We start from the raw sequence: 16,611 nt of genomic DNA on the forward strand, positions 1-16,611 counted from the left end.
CCACAACACCACCCTGGGGCATGCATCCTACCCTTGCCATGCTGAAGCTTGATCGGAGGCATCCCGATGAGCCTGGACTCCGTGCTGAATGTGGTGACACTACGTAACCTGCTCTCCTGAGCCGTAAGACTCCGAAGCAGGTCATCTCTATGACTTCAATCTCGACTTCAGCGTGCTGCTATCCGTCATGGCGGGCGACGCATGTGGTATGACATGATGCCTGACGTCGAATACCGTTGGATCTCGATCGCGAGGTACACTCCTGGGGAAGGCCTTACCGGGTCTGGCTCCTAGCGCCCGGTTTGTCCGTCCAGTCGCGCGGCGATGACGAGCAGCCATGCAGGCACAACATAAGACGATGCTCACTCATCTCATCTCCATCACCCCATCAGCGCCATACCGCAAATGTACATGTCGGATTACTTGCATACCCTCACCTGAGGAAGACTGTTGGGACTTGCGCGTGATCGCCCGCGTCGTGGGGCATTTTAAAATGAGGATGCAGGGTTATGGGTCCTAGCCACGCTGGCAAACCTTCGATCGCATCCAGCCAGCTTTACCGCAAGTTGCAGCGCCAGCGGCTTGTCCAATGACGTCTAGCGCTCGCTCGCGTGTTGCGCACGGAATCAAGGACCTGACCGACTAATTAACTTTGTAGAGGAGGCGGGTGATCCGTTCCTTTTCCCCTAACACTCCCATGGAACCTTCAGCTTTGTGTCAGGAATAGACACCCGTCTCGCTTGCTTACGCCTCATCACCTACTTATCCATTTCGCTTCGCACTGCCGGGGCTGCAACATCGACTACCACCGGATCGCGTTTACTATGAAAAGGAAGATGGAGGAGGATCTCGACGTGTTGTTGGACGAGACGTTGACGCTATGCAAAACACCCCCCGTTCCGCGACGCAATCCGCATCGCGTATTCTATCAGTACAAATGCAAAACATCGCCGCCCACGACGCCACCAAAGGAACCGGAGAACCCAGAGATGGAGATGAAAGGACCGCCCATGTTCCACTTTGGAGGGCAAACCGAGTTGGTCCCTAAGCCCCTCTTCGCCAGGAGCAACTCGCTGCCGTCACAATCCGTCCGACCATCTCTACCATCTCGCCCATCCGAGCCTTTCCAGTTCAACGCCGACGACATCGTCAAAAGCCCGACACCTTTGTTCGGCAGAAGGAACACGCTGCCATCCAAGGTGCGACGCGCTGTTGCCGCCGAAAGAAAGCCATCGCCGTTGTCGCGCGGAGAGGGAGTGCGATCGTCGCAATCGGCCCACACCACCACCAAGGAGCCCACGTCACCAGCGCTGCCACGTAAGGAACCCAACACCACGCCGAACCCAAAAGCGAAAACCACCAAGTCGCAATTCGCGACTCCGCAGAGGACCCCCCGTGTTATCGACATCAAAAGACCATCACCACTTTCTGGCAAGGGAAGTGCGCGACGACCCGGTCCCACCCGATTCGCTCCTGTGGAACCCCCATCGCCGATAGTACTGTCACCCGTCATCTCCAACAGCTCTGCGACTTCATCGCCATCGCCATCTGTCTTCTCCGAAGCGGCCAGTTTCACTGCATCGAGCCCATCAACACCTGCCACGTCACCACCTGGCTCTCCAATGGTGCCAACAACTCACGCTCGCTCGCAGTCGCTAAGTTATTTTCCGCCGTCTCATTGGACCATCAAGCCTTCGCCTTCCCCGATCTACGTCCCCAGGCAAAAGTTGAGGAGGAAGGACAGCCCCAAAATGGAGACACTTCGCACACTAAGAGCGAAGGAGTCGGACATGATGCTGCAGCAAATTTACGACCAACATTGGGAAGCATACCGCGCAAAACTACTTGTAAGTTCTGCCAACGCACCTTCCACGCAGCATTCACTAACTTGGCGTAGAATATGACTAGCGGACTACGCGCTGCAGAGCGACTTTAACGATCACGATTTATGACTTAACGACTTCAAGACGAGGGCATGCATGGCGTCACACGGCATCTGATTATAATACCCCGGGTTTGGATATATGGGCGCATTTAGAAACCGATTTGCATTTACGGTCTGCATCCACGGTCACAAGCGTTTTAACATATGGGTATACACTGTAATCTAATAGAGCACAGGGCACTACAGCCCTGGTTTGATTCCAACATAATCTTCGTCGACGACTCTGAGCGAGCGAGCGGCGCACCCTGTCGTGCTGCGGAGCCTCAGCTGCACGCATGCAGAGCTTACATCACCCGCGTCTGGCAGCTGACCTTGATAGCACGCAGCCCCATCGTGCGGCGCTAGTGATTGGTTGACACATCTGACAAGCGCAGCAGACAGCCTCACCAGGCCTTAGCTGCCTATTCTCCCCGCTGCACCCGCCACCTGATATTTGTTCACCAACTTTACTCTTTTTGGAGATGCAACTCGCAACACATGAACTCCCAATGTAAACGTACATTGTCTGTGCTATATCCAGACCGCCTGCGCCGCACATCCGTCGTGGCGCAGCGCGTAGCCTTGTTCTGTGTAAAGGTGGGCCTGATCTAGCTACCATAGGCTAAGCAGGCGCGTAAGATGGCCCCCAAATGGATACCCATATGCCTCGAGCGTTCTCCATGTTCGCATTGACGCGGAACAGCACATCAAACTGTAGTTATGTGGGGGGTGTGGCACAGGACTTATAGGAAGCTTGTTCCCACTTCCCGTGGTTTTCGATGATTTTCTGGTAGCATTCTGAGATCGCGTTTCTGCCCTGGTGGCACGTCATTTGTTTCATACCACAAAGCGCAGCCTTGTAGGCAGCCTTGGGACCTTTCTGCAGACGACTCAACATCTGACTCACGCCTCGTCGTTGCCACTGTAACACGTATCGATTTGGAAGAGGCCGCCTCGTGCCAGTCATGCGTATGAGTCGGAGGCGGGTTTAGTGTTTGACTCGACAACTTCAGTGCAGTATCCTACACTCACAAGCAAACGTCTCGCGACTGTATTCAAAACACAGTATACCATCGCCGTTCACAAAAACCCCGGATCGCCAGAAACTGATACTGACGACACCGACATCTGTTGCCTTTCTCGGCGCCAACAACCATGCAATCCTCAAACCCAGAGAGAAATGACAACGCGCCGCTGCGCTTGCTCTCACTGGATGGAGGGGGTGTACGGGGCCTGTCGTCTCTGTTGGTACTTCAGAACCTGATGGAGAACATAGCCTTGGAAGAGAAGAGGTTAGGAAGGAAAGCCATGAACGACCACGAACCGCTAAAACCGTGCGACTACTTCGACCTTATTGGAGGCACATCAACGGGTGGCATAATAGCCATCATGCTGTCACGATTGCGACTCGATTGCAAAACCTGCATCGCTGTATACAGTAAATTAGCGGAGCAAATCTTCAAGCACGATCGATCAATAAAGGCGTTTGGCATGAAGATCCCCACAGGAGCAAGTCGGTTTTCCGGTGCCGTTCTCGCAAATGCCATCAAGTCTGCGTTGAAAGACCTCGGCTTCGATCCAGATGAACTAATGTGGGATGAGGCGCTTTTTGAAGAAGTGGATGAAGCGGCTGATCTACCCAGAGACAGCATTTGGGCAGATGCGCCGCCAGCGCCGGTAATCACAGAGAGTCCGGTTGGCACACTCAAGAACTCGCTGTGCTCGTTGGAATCAGGCCCTCCTGAAAGTATCGATAGCACGAAGAATCTGTCTACACTGTTTAGCGACAGTCCATTCGGCCCGCGAAAGCCAATGCGAAGCGCTACTTGGAAGCTACATCACCGGCAATCAGTTCACAAAAAGGCAAACGCGAAGGGGTGCCGCGGCTTTGTACTTACTTCCCTCAAGAACGCGTTGGGCCTTCCCCGAATACTGTCTACCTACGATCCCAATGACCGGACGACGAGAATCTGGGAAGCGCTAAGAGCTACATCTGCAGCACCAACCTTCTTCGAAGAGATGCAATTCGGCACGCCTAAAGTTACCTATCTAGACGGCGGCGTAGGCTTCAACAACCCTTGCGCAGAAGTCGACTACGCGGCAAAAGCGCTCTGGGAAGGCCGCTCTATCGGCGTCATCGTCTCCGTAGGCACCGGTCTACAAAGCATCCCCAGCGTAAAGAAAATGGCATCATGGCTACCCTTCGGCCTCGGAACAGACATCTCCATAGCCAGCGCACTCACCGGCATGGCAACAAGCACCGCACGTGTCGACAACGAAATGAAGCGCATGTACAACAACTCCGACACCAAATACTTCCGCTTCGACGTCGACCGCGGCCTCGCAGACGTCAGCCTCGAACAATGGATGAAAGAAGACGAAATGGCCTCCCTAACCGAACTCTACATGAACGACGGCGAGCAAATCCGGTCCGCCAAAGACTTCGGCCAACGCATGGCCAAACTTTCCGCATTACCTCCAAAATTCGAAATAAGCGCTTCCCACTTCCGTCTAGGCATGACCGGACGCGGCCTCCTTGATTCCTCCTTCCAACTCGCGCAGGTCGACTTCAAAACAGGTATGCCGTTGGGCATTTCCCCGCACCTCGACGATATACCGCGCATGTCTCAATACCGCGACCTCTCGCCCAGTGGCGAAAGCGGACTCGCCCTCGACAACACAACCGGCCGCCTCAAACGCATCTTTCCCGTAGCCGAAGACCTCGACCACGATGGCCGCCGCGAAGAAGCCGCCGTGTACCAGTGCATCAAAGCCGATAACATCTGTCTCCGCACGATAAAAACAGGTATACCGCAGGGCAAATACAAAGTCCAGTTCCTCGCATCCTTCCACAACAGCACGCATACGCCACCTCGAGATCTTGTCTTCAGTGTCGGGAAACCGTTTGATCCGTCGACCTTCTCGCAGCGCTATGTCGATGTTAAGATTACGCCGGATGTGGGGAGTGTGCTGTTGCATCCGGATGCGGTGAGGGTTAGGGTCGGGTCGAGACGGTATGAGGAGCTCAAGGGGAAGGGGTGGGCGGAGATTGAGGGGGATATCGAGGTTAGTGTGGGGTTAGACGGGGCGTTGGGGTTTATTGTTAGTAAGAAGTATGAAGATGGTGTGTTTGTGGATGGATGGAGTTTTGGTGGTGTGAGGCTGGAGCCGGTGTTCGGGACGGCGGGTGGGGTGGTGACGAGTCCGAGGATTTTGACATGATTAATTGAGTGGGCGTTATGAGAACGTTGTCTCGGCGAGTGGTTGGTAATCGCTCGTCAACTTTCGATGTGTACAAGCTTTGTTTCGATTCTCTTTGTCGGGCATCTGGAGGAAGTTATGACGAGCGCAAGGTTTGAGGTAATGTTTATCAGACAGGAATTATAGACCATGTAGTTTATGTGTCATAGCAGCGAAGCGCATGTTTGTTCAAGAAAACAAGAACTTTTATTGAACTGTCTACTGTTTCTATTATTGAGACACACCCTATGCAAACACCGAACAGTGCCGATACGTGTGTTAAAGAGCGACGATAGTTGATATTATCGTGTGACGACAAGCCCTACGATTGGCTTGGCTAGCGTTGACCAGTGAGATCCATTCGACGGTGTCTGCATGTATTAGGAGCGAGATCCCGATGCTCAGAGTGTGGGGGAAGCAGTCGGGCAGGTGGTAACGCTGACGGTGTTGAAGACGGTGGTAGGCACGCTTGTGGTGGAGGTGATCGTAGTAGAGGCAAGAGTGAAAACCGTCGCTGTAGCGGTACCGGAGACGGGTGTCGAGGTACTATCATTGATAAGCGAGTGCATGATGGAAGCAAGGAATACAGTACTTACGTGGTAACGGTAGTCCTGGCAGTGGCAGTCGAAGTCGCAGTGACTTGAGCCTGAGTGAATGTGAAGTCAGGACCGAAGAAGCCAGCACGCTTCTCCAACTTCGCCTTGGAGTCGTCAACCGCGGCACGCTTGTTCAGCTTCACCTTGGGAGCGGCAAACGCGACGCGCTTGCGGTGAAGCTTGAAGGTGGAGCAGCCGGAAAGCTTGCGTCCTCCAATGATGTTCGAGTTAACGCGGACGTCACCGATGCTGCCCTTCATGTAGCAAGCACCAGGCTTGCCAATGACCCAGGAAACATTGACACAGCCAGTAGTGTTGTCACAGGCTTGGAGACATTGCTCGTAAGTGTCGGTATACACGAGACCGTTTTCAACTAGATACAATATTAACTTGTGTGCGTTGTAACGGTGAACAGGGGAACTTACGGTCATTGCCGAAGCGGTCAGAGCTGCACTCGACAGCATATACTGCGCCACATGACGTTGTGACCATTGAGCCATTGGAACCAGGGCAGCTAGTAGCGCCTGTTGGGCTCGCAGCAGGAGCGCTCGACGATGCAGCAGGAGCACTCGATGATGCAGCAAGGGTGCTTGATGGTGCAGCGAAGACGCTAGCAGGTGTGCATGCGCACTGGTATGCTGTGTTGGAGATCGTCGTAGTGACAGTAACGGTAGAGGGTCCGGGAGTGGGCGCAGCTGAAGTGACTGGAGCTGAGCTTGCTGCCACGGAAGAAGAAGAGGGGGAAACGGAAGAGGAAACACGGGATGAGGTAGACACAGGCGAGGAGGCAGCTACGGAAGAGGAAGCAGCCACGGAGGAAGAAGCAGCCGCAGATGAGGAAGCAGCCGCAGATGAGGAAGCAGCCGCAGATGAGGAAGCGACAGCAGACGAAGAGGCAGGTGTCATCGAGGAAGCGGCCGCAGAGGAAGAGGCAGGTGCCGCCGAAGAAGCACTAGTTGCCGACTTAGTTGAGATGCTGCGGATCAGTCTTCCACCAATAATGTTGCTGTTCGAACCGGCAGCGTTGGCTGCGCTCTTCAGGTAGCAAGGACCGTTAATAACGTAGCTGGCAGCGACACATCCTGAAGTGGTAGAACAGTCTGCCAAGCAGCCTTCGTAGGAGCTGGGGTAGGTCGGGCTCATTGGGCCCGGAATATCGCCACCCTGGTAGTCGGCACCGCACTCAACTAGATATTGCATGCCGTTGACAGTGATCATGGAGCCGTTGGAGCCAGGGCAAGAAACACTAGCGCCTGAACTGGCAGCAGGGCTGGAAGATGAACTTGCGGTGACGACTGTGGTGCTGACAACTGTGGTCGTGGCGACTGATTGAGAGGAAGCGCCTGCAGAAGAAGCGATCATCGAAGAAGATGAAGACACAGGGACTGATGCAATCCTAGCACCCCAGACACCACCGTTGGACCTAGGCGCACCGACACCGCTCTTCAAGTAGCAAGGGCCGTTTGGCAGGTATGAAACGGCCTGGCAGCCAGAAGTAGCTCCGCAAGCTTGGATACACTGCTCATAGTTCGCAGGGCTACCAGGCGCAACACCGATATCGGAGTTAGTGCGGTCGATGAAGCACTCGACGACGAAGTCTCCTTGAGGGGTGGTGAACGTGGCACCATCGCTCGCGGGGCAAGACAAGGCAGACGCAGATGGCGACGCGCTGGCTGAAGTGGGGGTGACAGAGCTTGAAGTGATGGCAACAGAGCTGGAAGCAGGGCTTGACGAAGCAGAGCTGGAAGAGGCTGAGCTTGAAGCCGGGCTTGAAGCCGGGCTTGAAGAAACAGAACTGGAAACACGGCTTGAAGAAGCTGCGCTCGAGATAAGGCTTGAAGAGGCTGAGCTCGAGACAGGAGTTGAAGCGGCTGGGGTAGATACAGGGCTTGAAGAAGCGGAGCTCAAAGCAGGGGTGGAGGCTGCTGAGCTCGACGCAGCGCTTGAAGAAGCGGGGCCCGATGCAGGGCTCGAGGAAGCAGAGCTGGATGATAGGCGTGCAGATGAGCTAGAAGAAGCGGCCGAGGATGATGTGGCCGGAATGGAGCTCGGTGTCGGAGTAACCGTAGTCACACTTACGACGGTGGTAGTAGCGACGGAGGCTGAAGAGGGCGATGGGATAGGAGACGATGAAGCGGATGAGCTGGAAGAAGCGGACGAGGGCGACACGATGGAAGCGGAGCTCGATGGAGTAGCCGTAGTGACGCTTACCACTGTGGTGGTGACAACAGAGGCTGAGCTTGGCGAAGGGATCGCGGAAGGTGTAGAAGATGTAGAAGATGAGCTCGGGACTGGCACAGCAGATGAGCTTGGCGATGGAACGGAAGACGCGATTGAGGACGAGCTCGGCGATGGGATAGCCGAAGGCGAAGCAGATGAGCTTGGCGAAGGAGCGGGGGAAAGCGAAGAAAACGAGCTTGGTGACGGGATGGAGGAAGGTGAAGAGATGGAGCTCGGCGTTGGCGTGACTGTCGACATGACGACCGTGGTGGTAGTAGACACTTGTGCCGACGATGATGGTACAGCCGGAATGGAGGATGATCGGGAAGACGATGGCACAATGGGTGCTGGAGAAGAGCTAGAGGAACTCGGTCGAATGGATGTCGGGCAGACAGTGAAGGTCTGTGTAACAGCACTGGTGACCGGGAATGTGGAAGTAGCGATGTTTGTCTGTGTGCTAGTGGCAGAGGCGGAAGAGACTGTAGTAGTCGCCGCAGGCCTAACAGGCGCAAACGCAGTGTTGGTAGCAGTCGAAGTCGTCTGAACGACGCTTGTAGCGACAGTGCTTGGGGAAGGCTGGTCGCCGAACGCAGCAGTGAAGGCACGGGGAGTGGCAGCGAACGGGTTAAGGAACGCATAGTTATCGATCGTATAACGACCCATGTTGACCCAGTCGTAAAGGTCAGCATCCTGACAGAAAATGCCTGTATAGGTTGCCGGTACGCCTTGGGTCTGGTAAGTGCAGGTGCGGGTGTACAAAAGCAACGGGTTGGAAATGATGGGCGTGAATGTAGGCCTGGTTCCTTGATAACAGGTAGAAGTACCAGACATATAAGTCACCTGGATACCGAAGTTGTCGCCAGATCCAAAGCTATGCCTAGCTCGATCATAACTGAAGGTTGGGGTGGCCGACCCAATGAGGGACGGCAGACCCGCGGCAACGAGCGAGCAGCCTGACATGTCGGCTGGCTACTGGGGATCGAGCAAATGTAGGAGAAAAGCGAGCGTGCAGAACGAATGATTCCTGACTACAGAGAGCAGAGGGAAGCTCTTTTATGAATCCCTACCTTGCAGCTACGCGGCTACTCAATATGATGAGTTCATGGAGCTTAGAAGGGTTAAAAGACCCTGAACCACCAACCAAAATCGAAGGCTATGGGGTTACTCCGACAGGAGGGTTCTCCTCACGATCGATATTCGATATGTAAATGAGGGGCCGGTTGGTGAGGCATTGGAGCATGCCATCGCTTCCACCTGGGTCGCACGGAGGGAACGCTAAACATCTTCCCGAGCAGGCTGAAAAGATGCACGAATGTTTTCGCGATTGGGAGTGTTGTGCGTCTAGGTACACCTGTGTTCCTGAGGTGCGGTGTGTCGTTCATGGCACGAAACCCTTCCAAGCCTGGAAGACGCGTTTGACAGCACGGACCCCCACTAGCCGTTTAGCGCAGGGCGCCGTCGTCATCATCACCTGGGCATGCCCGTTCACCCAGTCCGGCTCCATCTTGTCTCGATAGGCTCACAGTTACATCCTCTGTCATGACTTCTACTTTCGATACGGATTTCGGTTTGGTTGGGCTACCGTTTTACGTACTGTATGTGCCATCTTGCTCGAAGAAAAATCTCTCTATTACCGAACCTTGGAAGAATCCAATTTGCCAAACGTACTCCAGTCTCGAAGGGTCTTTCGCCGAACATCGCATCATGAACGATCCCTGCGTCTCTGCAACCTTTCACATATGTTGGTAGACTAAAGGAAAACCACAATACCACCCATATGTAGCCCGCATACCTTGCTAATGCAGGTCCAATATTGTCATGGCCGGCCCCTCGGTACCGTGCCTGAACAGCCATCCATTGCACAACACCCTCGATGGTGATAGCTACCGGCTGCGACATGAAGAATACGAGTTCTCCCATGTCTCTACGCGTTACCATAAACATTTGGAACTCGTGCACTAAGCAGCTAATTGCGAAAGACACATAGAGTTGAATTAATCCCGATGCGAGACTGCCTTTGCGGAGACCCAGGAGGCGCACAATGCGAGCTGCGGGTTGCGAGACCATCTGCAATAGACATTTGCATTAGCGATGCTCGCATACCGCACGGTGGTGGAACAGTTGGATAAGATGTGAAAGTGTAATGAGGAGTTGATCCCGACTTTACCTTTCTCATTGTTTGGTGATAGACCACACTCCAGACCTGTCTCACAGACCACGCATCCCTCAACTTTCCCATTAGCGGGGGCCATTGCCACGTTTTGCATACCCCGCATGCAACAGATCCAGCCGCCATGAAGCTGTAAGCGAAGTTCAATCTTTCCCAGACCCATATCGCACTGGACCAACCAATGAGTGCATCGACCATGAGGTGATAGGGGTGGGCTTCCGATGACAGCCGTACCTCCGCAGCTGAACCCCACCCGAGCAGTAAGAGCATGGCCATAGACCGCAAGTGCGTAATCATCATCTTATGGAAATGTCTGCGCACAAAGGCCCGTTTCGAAAGGCCCTCGTACGGATCGTCAGGAACGCTTTTGACCTGCCAATTCCAACCAATACCACGATGCGACGGAACCGTGAGTGAACACACCCTGAGAACTTTCTGCCATGACAGGTACATTCCATCCAAGGTTCTCGCGCTCCTAGTGTCGCTGCGCTTCGGGTTTCCAATGTATGCAGGGGCATCGGGCCCTTTCTGTGGAGCCAAAATGGCGAATTCGAGGAACCAGAGAGGCACAGCAATGAAGAACGAGCTGTTGTAATAGTCGGCAGAGGGGTTCCCGAAGGTATAGCATGGTAACCTAAGGCATAGGTCTAGAATCAGTGGGAATATGCAGATGGCGATCCGACGTCGGCTGGAAAAGAAGAACGGGACGATGGTAAGGACAAAGATCAGTGGTTGGTAGAGTGGCGGCATGGGCTTTCGGTCGGCGAGTTGTGGCCAAGAGTACCAAAGTGGCGTCATGCTCTCCATCGTCTTCCGCATGTTGGCGTTAATAGTTTCAGGAATAGCCATTGTCACACTTCGCGGGCTACAGTAAGAAGTTCCGGCGGGGCTCGCCAATTTGTGAAGTCGCATTGATCAGGCCACCAGCCTTGGACCGCGTCGAAGGATCCGAGCTGACGTAAAATCTGCCTACTAACTAAAGCAAGCATTATTGCTATGGTCCGTTTTCTAGGTAAGGCTAGGACAGATAGCTTTCCTCGATCTCCCATCCTCTTCTTCGGACACCCTCATTCTCACATGCTTTCCACGTATCCACCATTGATTCCAACTTATGCCTGGTCTCTTTATTCACGATAGCTCGGTCCTCCTTCAACTCGTCTCCCACGAGTTGAACTAGTGCCCAGGCAACTTCGACCTTCAACAAGTCTGGTGCCGTCAACCAGCTCAACCTCGTCTTACGAATGTCGCCTACGTAGATCGCTGTTAATATGCGATTGTTCTGGAGACGATCGTGCAGCAGATCGTGCTTATCGTAAATGTATAGAGATGTGCCGAATCGCTTTTCACCCCTTCCGCTGCCCTTGGAAGACACGATGTCAGTGGCAAGGTAGGCATTCAGGTCTCGAAGGGCTTGATGGTAGACTGGCTGGCTACTCAACTCATCGATGATCGCCTCCAGCTGACCGGCGAAGAGCGTGCATTTCCGTTCCCGAGCCTCTTCTCCTTCATCGCGCGAAGGCCATGGATAATCGAGCAGGAGAAGACGCCAGTAAAAGGTATCAGGAAGGACCGAAGGCTCTCGGGCTGGGTCGCGCTCCCATTTTCGGTTGCGCAAGTTGTTGACGTAAGACACCATCGCTGTTAGGATCGGTTTGCCGTGCTGTAGCCACCAAGACTCTGCGATATATGTGCCACTCAGCAATCTATTATAGAAGCCTTTCGTAAGGCTGGTGTACGTTGGCCCGTCGTTGAATACAAACGTCGTGAAAATATTGAGACATTGCTCTTGGATGAGTTTCGGTGTGAGAACTGTATCGTCGGAAGAGTCCACCGCGTGTTCTAGAAGTTCGATGAAGTCTGCAGAAAAGCGACCATTCCGGAGACTGCGGTCTTGCCCAAATAGTCGTATCCATGTTTGAACTTCGGGAAGTGAAGCTAGTGCAGGGTCAGCGACAAGCCCCTCATTCATGGCTCGCAAAGATGCCGGAGGTCCGATGATAAAGCACAGATATTCCACATATTCTTCCAGTATAGTATGCGGTACATGAGCCGGCTTCTTGTTGTTCTTGTTTAATAGCAGCCTGTTCACGTACGGGTCTCGCGGGATGGATGGGATGCGAACGTCCATAAGCAACGCATCTTCAAGCCCGTACTTTCGGAGAAACAATGCTGCCCATCTCGTCGTATGATCTCTGAGGTTCTGCAGTACCGGCATCAAGACTCGATCTACGAATTGCTGGAACTCGACCGTATCGTTCTTCTTGTTACAGAAATATTGGATCAGAGCCACCAAAACCGGTGATTCCGACCCTTCCTCGAGCGAGATGCCGGCCTGAATCTCGGGGAGCGTGAGGTCCTGTTCGCACTGCAGCCACTGCGCTTCATCCAGCGGCTGTCTTTCGTTCAACGATCCAGCTATTGGTATGAACAACTCCAGAAGAGCAAGTACTGCGCGAGATTGGTCTCGAGAGCCAGTTTCAAACAGTACTAGGAGGCTCTTGACGATGTTGAGCCTGACGTCCACATGGGTGTTCATTTTTGAAAGTGTCGATAGCACTGAAAGAGCGTAGTCTGTTCCGTTCAAGTCAAGGTCCTGGAAAATCTGAACCAACATCTTAATCGTAGTGACTTTCACATGTGGCTCGCCAGTAGGTCGCGCAACATTGCCCTCTACTGAGCTCTCTCTGTTCATGTTTCTGGACTGTACCATGTTGATAATCTCATCGGAAAGAGATCCAATGCAGGCTCTAGCTTGCGACGCCGGAAGTCTTCGGAGGAAACTCGGTTTTAGTAGGATGCGATGCCATGAGCTCGACTTGGGCCTATCCAGGATTGTACGGACAGCTGACTGCGTGGCCAAGCCAGGTCTATCACTTTCGCCCAGTCGAGCAATGAGCTGCATAGTGACCTCATGCAGAGCTGTATGGCTGTCGGATTCTTCAACTGTGTCCGCATGATCAAGAGCTTTGACGAGGTTTCGTGAAAGCTGTGCCAGCAATGTAGGAGGTATCGTATCGAAATGACCGTGTATGGCTCTGGAAGCTGTAAACTGATTTGGCTCATCAGAAGTGAGGAACTCTTCGTCCAAGTATAAAGCCGGGTATCGCGTGTCTGTTTCCGAAGGAAATTGAGTCGCTAGAAGGCGGTCGCTCTTGACGAATTTCGCGTCGAGATACAGCAGAGCCGATAACACGCCACCTTCTCCCATATCGCGCGATGAACTCCAGATAAGCCTAGCGTCCTCTTCGTAGCCAGGAACTTTAACTGGTGCTGCAACAATAGGAAAGTTCACACGGCTTCTTGAAGTCATGATTCTCGATACGCCAACTGAGAAGTCCACATAAGTCGGTGCATCAAGTTCCCGCTCGACAAAATTCGGTCTTGTCGCAAAAGGGTTCCATTCACATGGCTCACCCGAACCGTCATCCTCAGGTATCATTGGCCAAGACTTCTCTATATTCCTCATCACGCCCTCAGGCGGCCACTCATCCAAATCGTCTGGCTTCATGTCTTTCCAAAAGCGTATTGCTTCCTCCTCTGTCATCCTGTCGGAGCTTAGAGGGCCGATGGCATACTGCCACGCCCTTCTGAGACGAGCTTTCTTCTCCAGCTTGTCGCATGCTTTGGGTATATAAAGCTGTAGGCCATACTGGTAACTGTCTACGAACAGCCCAATGGTCTTCTGAAACTCTTTGTCTAGTGATACGGGTTGGAGAGCAGTCTTCGGATCTGGGAAGATGGCTTGCTGGGTACGCGCTGCAATGTAAGATGCCCCTATGCTGTTGAGATCCTTCACGTTCAGAATCCACGGTGCAGTCAGGTATTGTATTGGAAGTCCTCTAGGAAAGGGCTCAGGAAGCGCCAGTGTGACGGGACGGTCTAGCGGCCTTAGCCTGGACCAGAGTTCGTCTCTCGCTCGTGCGAGGGTGTCTAAGAAGACATATGTCGAGACCTCGGAGCTTTCAAGCTCAATAGTGAAGGATCTGTGATAGGCGAGAATGCCACGGGGATGATTCGCCTCTAGTCTTGCGTATTCCTCTCTTTGCGCCTTTTCCTCGACCGCAATGAGCATAGGAATCGTGACCTGCCAAATGCAGGCATGTATACCGTGATCAGGGGCTCTGAGTTGCTTCTTGACATGTGGTGTGAGATCCATCCGTAGTTTGATAACATCGTGGAATAGCTCAAAGACGCCACCCCAATCAGACGCGTTGAACGAAGGTTCCCTGAGGGCTTCGCATGCTGTGTCAAACATTCCTTGCAAAATCGTGTTCGCCATTGCGACTCGGTGTTGTAGCACAGTCAGGCTTGACAATCCGTTGATCGATGCAGGAATACCTGATAGTAGGCGTGTAGCTTCTTCAGGAAATATGTTTGGATAGATCTCCCGCATCACGAGCGGATCTCGCAAGAAGCGTTTGGTCCACTCCAGCGTATCTTTCAGCAGGTCTAGAGACCCACTGGCGATAGCAGCAAATAGCGCTGATTTGGCAAAGAATGCACGTTGTTCCGGCTGAGATGCAGTAGCAGCCTTCTTCTTGCGCACATCAACGTAGCCATTGGCCAATATCTTGGCGTCTTCTTCCTTGTTGTTCAGGCTTAGTAGCCAGAAGTGAAATATATCCGGGTCACCACTTTGACCTTGAAGTTCATAGGTTGGCGTTTGGCCGAAAATAGAGCGATTTCGATCAAGGTCGATTAGATCAACATCTCCTCTCGCTTTTCGCAGACGAGTAAACAGTAGCAGAGCGTCGGCAGGGGACAGATTGGCGAAAAAGCTGGGATGGATCGAGCTCTTGGTCTTCTTCAGATCCGCATCGCTGTCAAGGTCAAGCGAGGTGGACTCTTGGTAGCAAAGTCTCAAGAGTGGGTAGCTTCGCTTTGCTGGAATCCTTGCGAGGACGTCATCCCAGTCTCCGATGTTGGTCTTGCTGGCTGTACCGAATACCGGATGAGAACAGAGCCTCCGCAGTTGCTGTTCGAACAAACTTGGCTGTTGTGACCAGCAATAGGCGACCTGCTGGAGAAAGTCGCCCTCGATGCCAGTGATGTGACATCCTGTGCTCGGATGGGCTTCCAAGTACCGCATTGTGAGATCGACTATTCGTTGTATCATATCCCAACCTGCATGGTTCTTGATTGCACGTTTAATGAGAGGATTGACGAGTTGGTCGATGAAAGTCTCGTCCGCCACTACCGAGTGCGCTGATTTACCAAGGGTTTCCAAGAGTCTCAAAGAGAACTCCATCGACTTGGAAAAGCCCTTTGTGGTCGATTTACCTGGCGGATGGTGATGCAGTAGCTCTGTAAATACCGTGATGTTGTCGCTGGGTAATTGTTCCGCGCTCACCGCTTGGAGAAGCTCTTCTTGCATACACTCCGGATAGTACTTGACGAGATCCTTGGTTCGCGCATCTTTCCATGTTCCTTTCGACCCGCTTGCGATGGCCTCTTCTACCAGCTCCTTCGAACACGCAGGAATGATGAGTCGATAGAACCTTCCAAGTGCACGCTGATCTTTCGTCTTATGCGGCGAATCGGGGAAGCGATGAGGGTGCAGCGCTTTGAAGAATTTCGTGAAAAGCTCTCTTTTCGCATTCAGGTCAGCGCCTCTACCAGAACGACCAATTGCGTTACAAGCAGCCTTGACCTCGATCACTGAGAGGTCTGCAAAGATGTCAAGCAACCCAGCAGTTCCTCCAACGCCATCCCACGTCTCTCTCCATCGCGAAGAACAAAGTCCTTTACGCAGAAACTTGATGCCGAGCTTGCGGACAAGTACGGATTTATCTTGATTGAGCGCTTCGCGTGTAGCGATAGGCGACTGTGCTACGCCGAGCCATGGCCCGAAGGTGAGCGGCGATATCGAGCCTCTCTCAATAGCTGAGAGAAGCTGTGTCGTGATCTCCTGGATTGGCGCATCGTCCAGTATTTGGGTGTAGTAGTCTCGAAGCTCAGCGGAAGTGGAAGACCGGATGCGACGCGTGTCGAGATTCGCGGTCATGATGTGCGGAGCCGAGGTAGATTGCGCAATGGCCCTCCACCATCAATCGCAGCAGCAATCAGCATTGATATAGTTTCTAGAACTTCAGGCATGATGCACGCGAAGAGTAGCATAGGCAGACATGGCCAGATGGAGGAAGGTGGATGATCAGGCGGGCCGCGTAGTGGGGCCTGTCGTGTGTTGGAAGGGCTGAGAGGCGGCCAGCGACGCGTCTATGACATCAGCCTTTCCTCTCAAAGCGGTGACAGCTCCCACTACGCTGCGCCCTGTTACCTACGCCCGCAGCCTTCAATCGACGCCCTCCTTGATCCACAGCCCTCCGTCCCCTTATACTCGGGATACGCAGCGTCACCTCGATGCCGCATACTTGCAGCTTCCCAAGGTCTCATTACCGATGGTGTGCGAGATGAGAAGGTCCGCATTTGGAGCTTTCAGCGCTATCTGTACAAGTCTAACT

At 53.3% G+C, this 16,611-nt stretch overlaps 5 protein-coding genes across 5 annotated transcripts; 3 read left to right on the forward strand and 2 right to left on the reverse strand.

Annotated features, from left to right (window-relative positions):
• Window positions 1–836: 836 nt before the first annotated feature.
• Window positions 837–1,936, forward strand: J4E87_001076 (uncharacterized protein; the record flags this gene model as incomplete). The annotated part of the gene is made up of 2 exons (XM_049372725.1): window positions 837–1,847; window positions 1,898–1,936. The coding sequence occupies 2 exons, from the start codon at window positions 837–839 to the stop codon at window positions 1,934–1,936; spliced, it is 1,050 nt and encodes a 349-aa protein (XP_049237383.1).
• Window positions 1,937–3,079: 1,143 nt separating this feature from the next.
• On the forward strand, window positions 3,080–5,146 carry J4E87_001077 (uncharacterized protein; the record flags this gene model as incomplete). The annotated part of the gene is made up of 1 exon (XM_049372726.1): window positions 3,080–5,146. One exon carries the CDS (start codon window positions 3,080–3,082, stop codon window positions 5,144–5,146), a length of 2,067 nt encoding a protein of 688 aa, XP_049237384.1.
• Window positions 5,147–5,756: 610 nt separating this feature from the next.
• On the reverse strand, window positions 5,757–6,252 carry J4E87_001078 (uncharacterized protein; the record flags this gene model as incomplete). Its single annotated transcript, XM_049372727.1, has 2 exons — window positions 5,757–6,133; window positions 6,186–6,252. The coding sequence occupies 2 exons, from the start codon at window positions 6,250–6,252 to the stop codon at window positions 5,757–5,759; spliced, it is 444 nt and encodes a 147-aa protein (XP_049237385.1).
• A 1,210-nt stretch (window positions 6,253–7,462) lies between these two features.
• On the forward strand, window positions 7,463–8,524 carry J4E87_001079 (uncharacterized protein; the record flags this gene model as incomplete). The annotated part of the gene is made up of 1 exon (XM_049372728.1): window positions 7,463–8,524. The coding sequence occupies one exon, from the start codon at window positions 7,463–7,465 to the stop codon at window positions 8,522–8,524; it is 1,062 nt and encodes a 353-aa protein (XP_049237386.1).
• A 2,644-nt stretch (window positions 8,525–11,168) lies between these two features.
• On the reverse strand, window positions 11,169–16,154 carry J4E87_001080 (uncharacterized protein; the record flags this gene model as incomplete). The annotated part of the gene is made up of 1 exon (XM_049372729.1): window positions 11,169–16,154. The coding sequence occupies one exon, from the start codon at window positions 16,152–16,154 to the stop codon at window positions 11,169–11,171; it is 4,986 nt and encodes a 1,661-aa protein (XP_049237387.1).
• Between the last annotated feature and the right edge of the window lie 457 nt (window positions 16,155–16,611).

This window comes from Alternaria ethzedia, assembly GCF_023757985.1.
Source record: "Alternaria ethzedia strain BMP 0044 chromosome Unknown scaffold_2, whole genome shotgun sequence".
NCBI lineage: Eukaryota > Fungi > Ascomycota > Dothideomycetes > Pleosporales > Pleosporaceae > Alternaria > Alternaria ethzedia.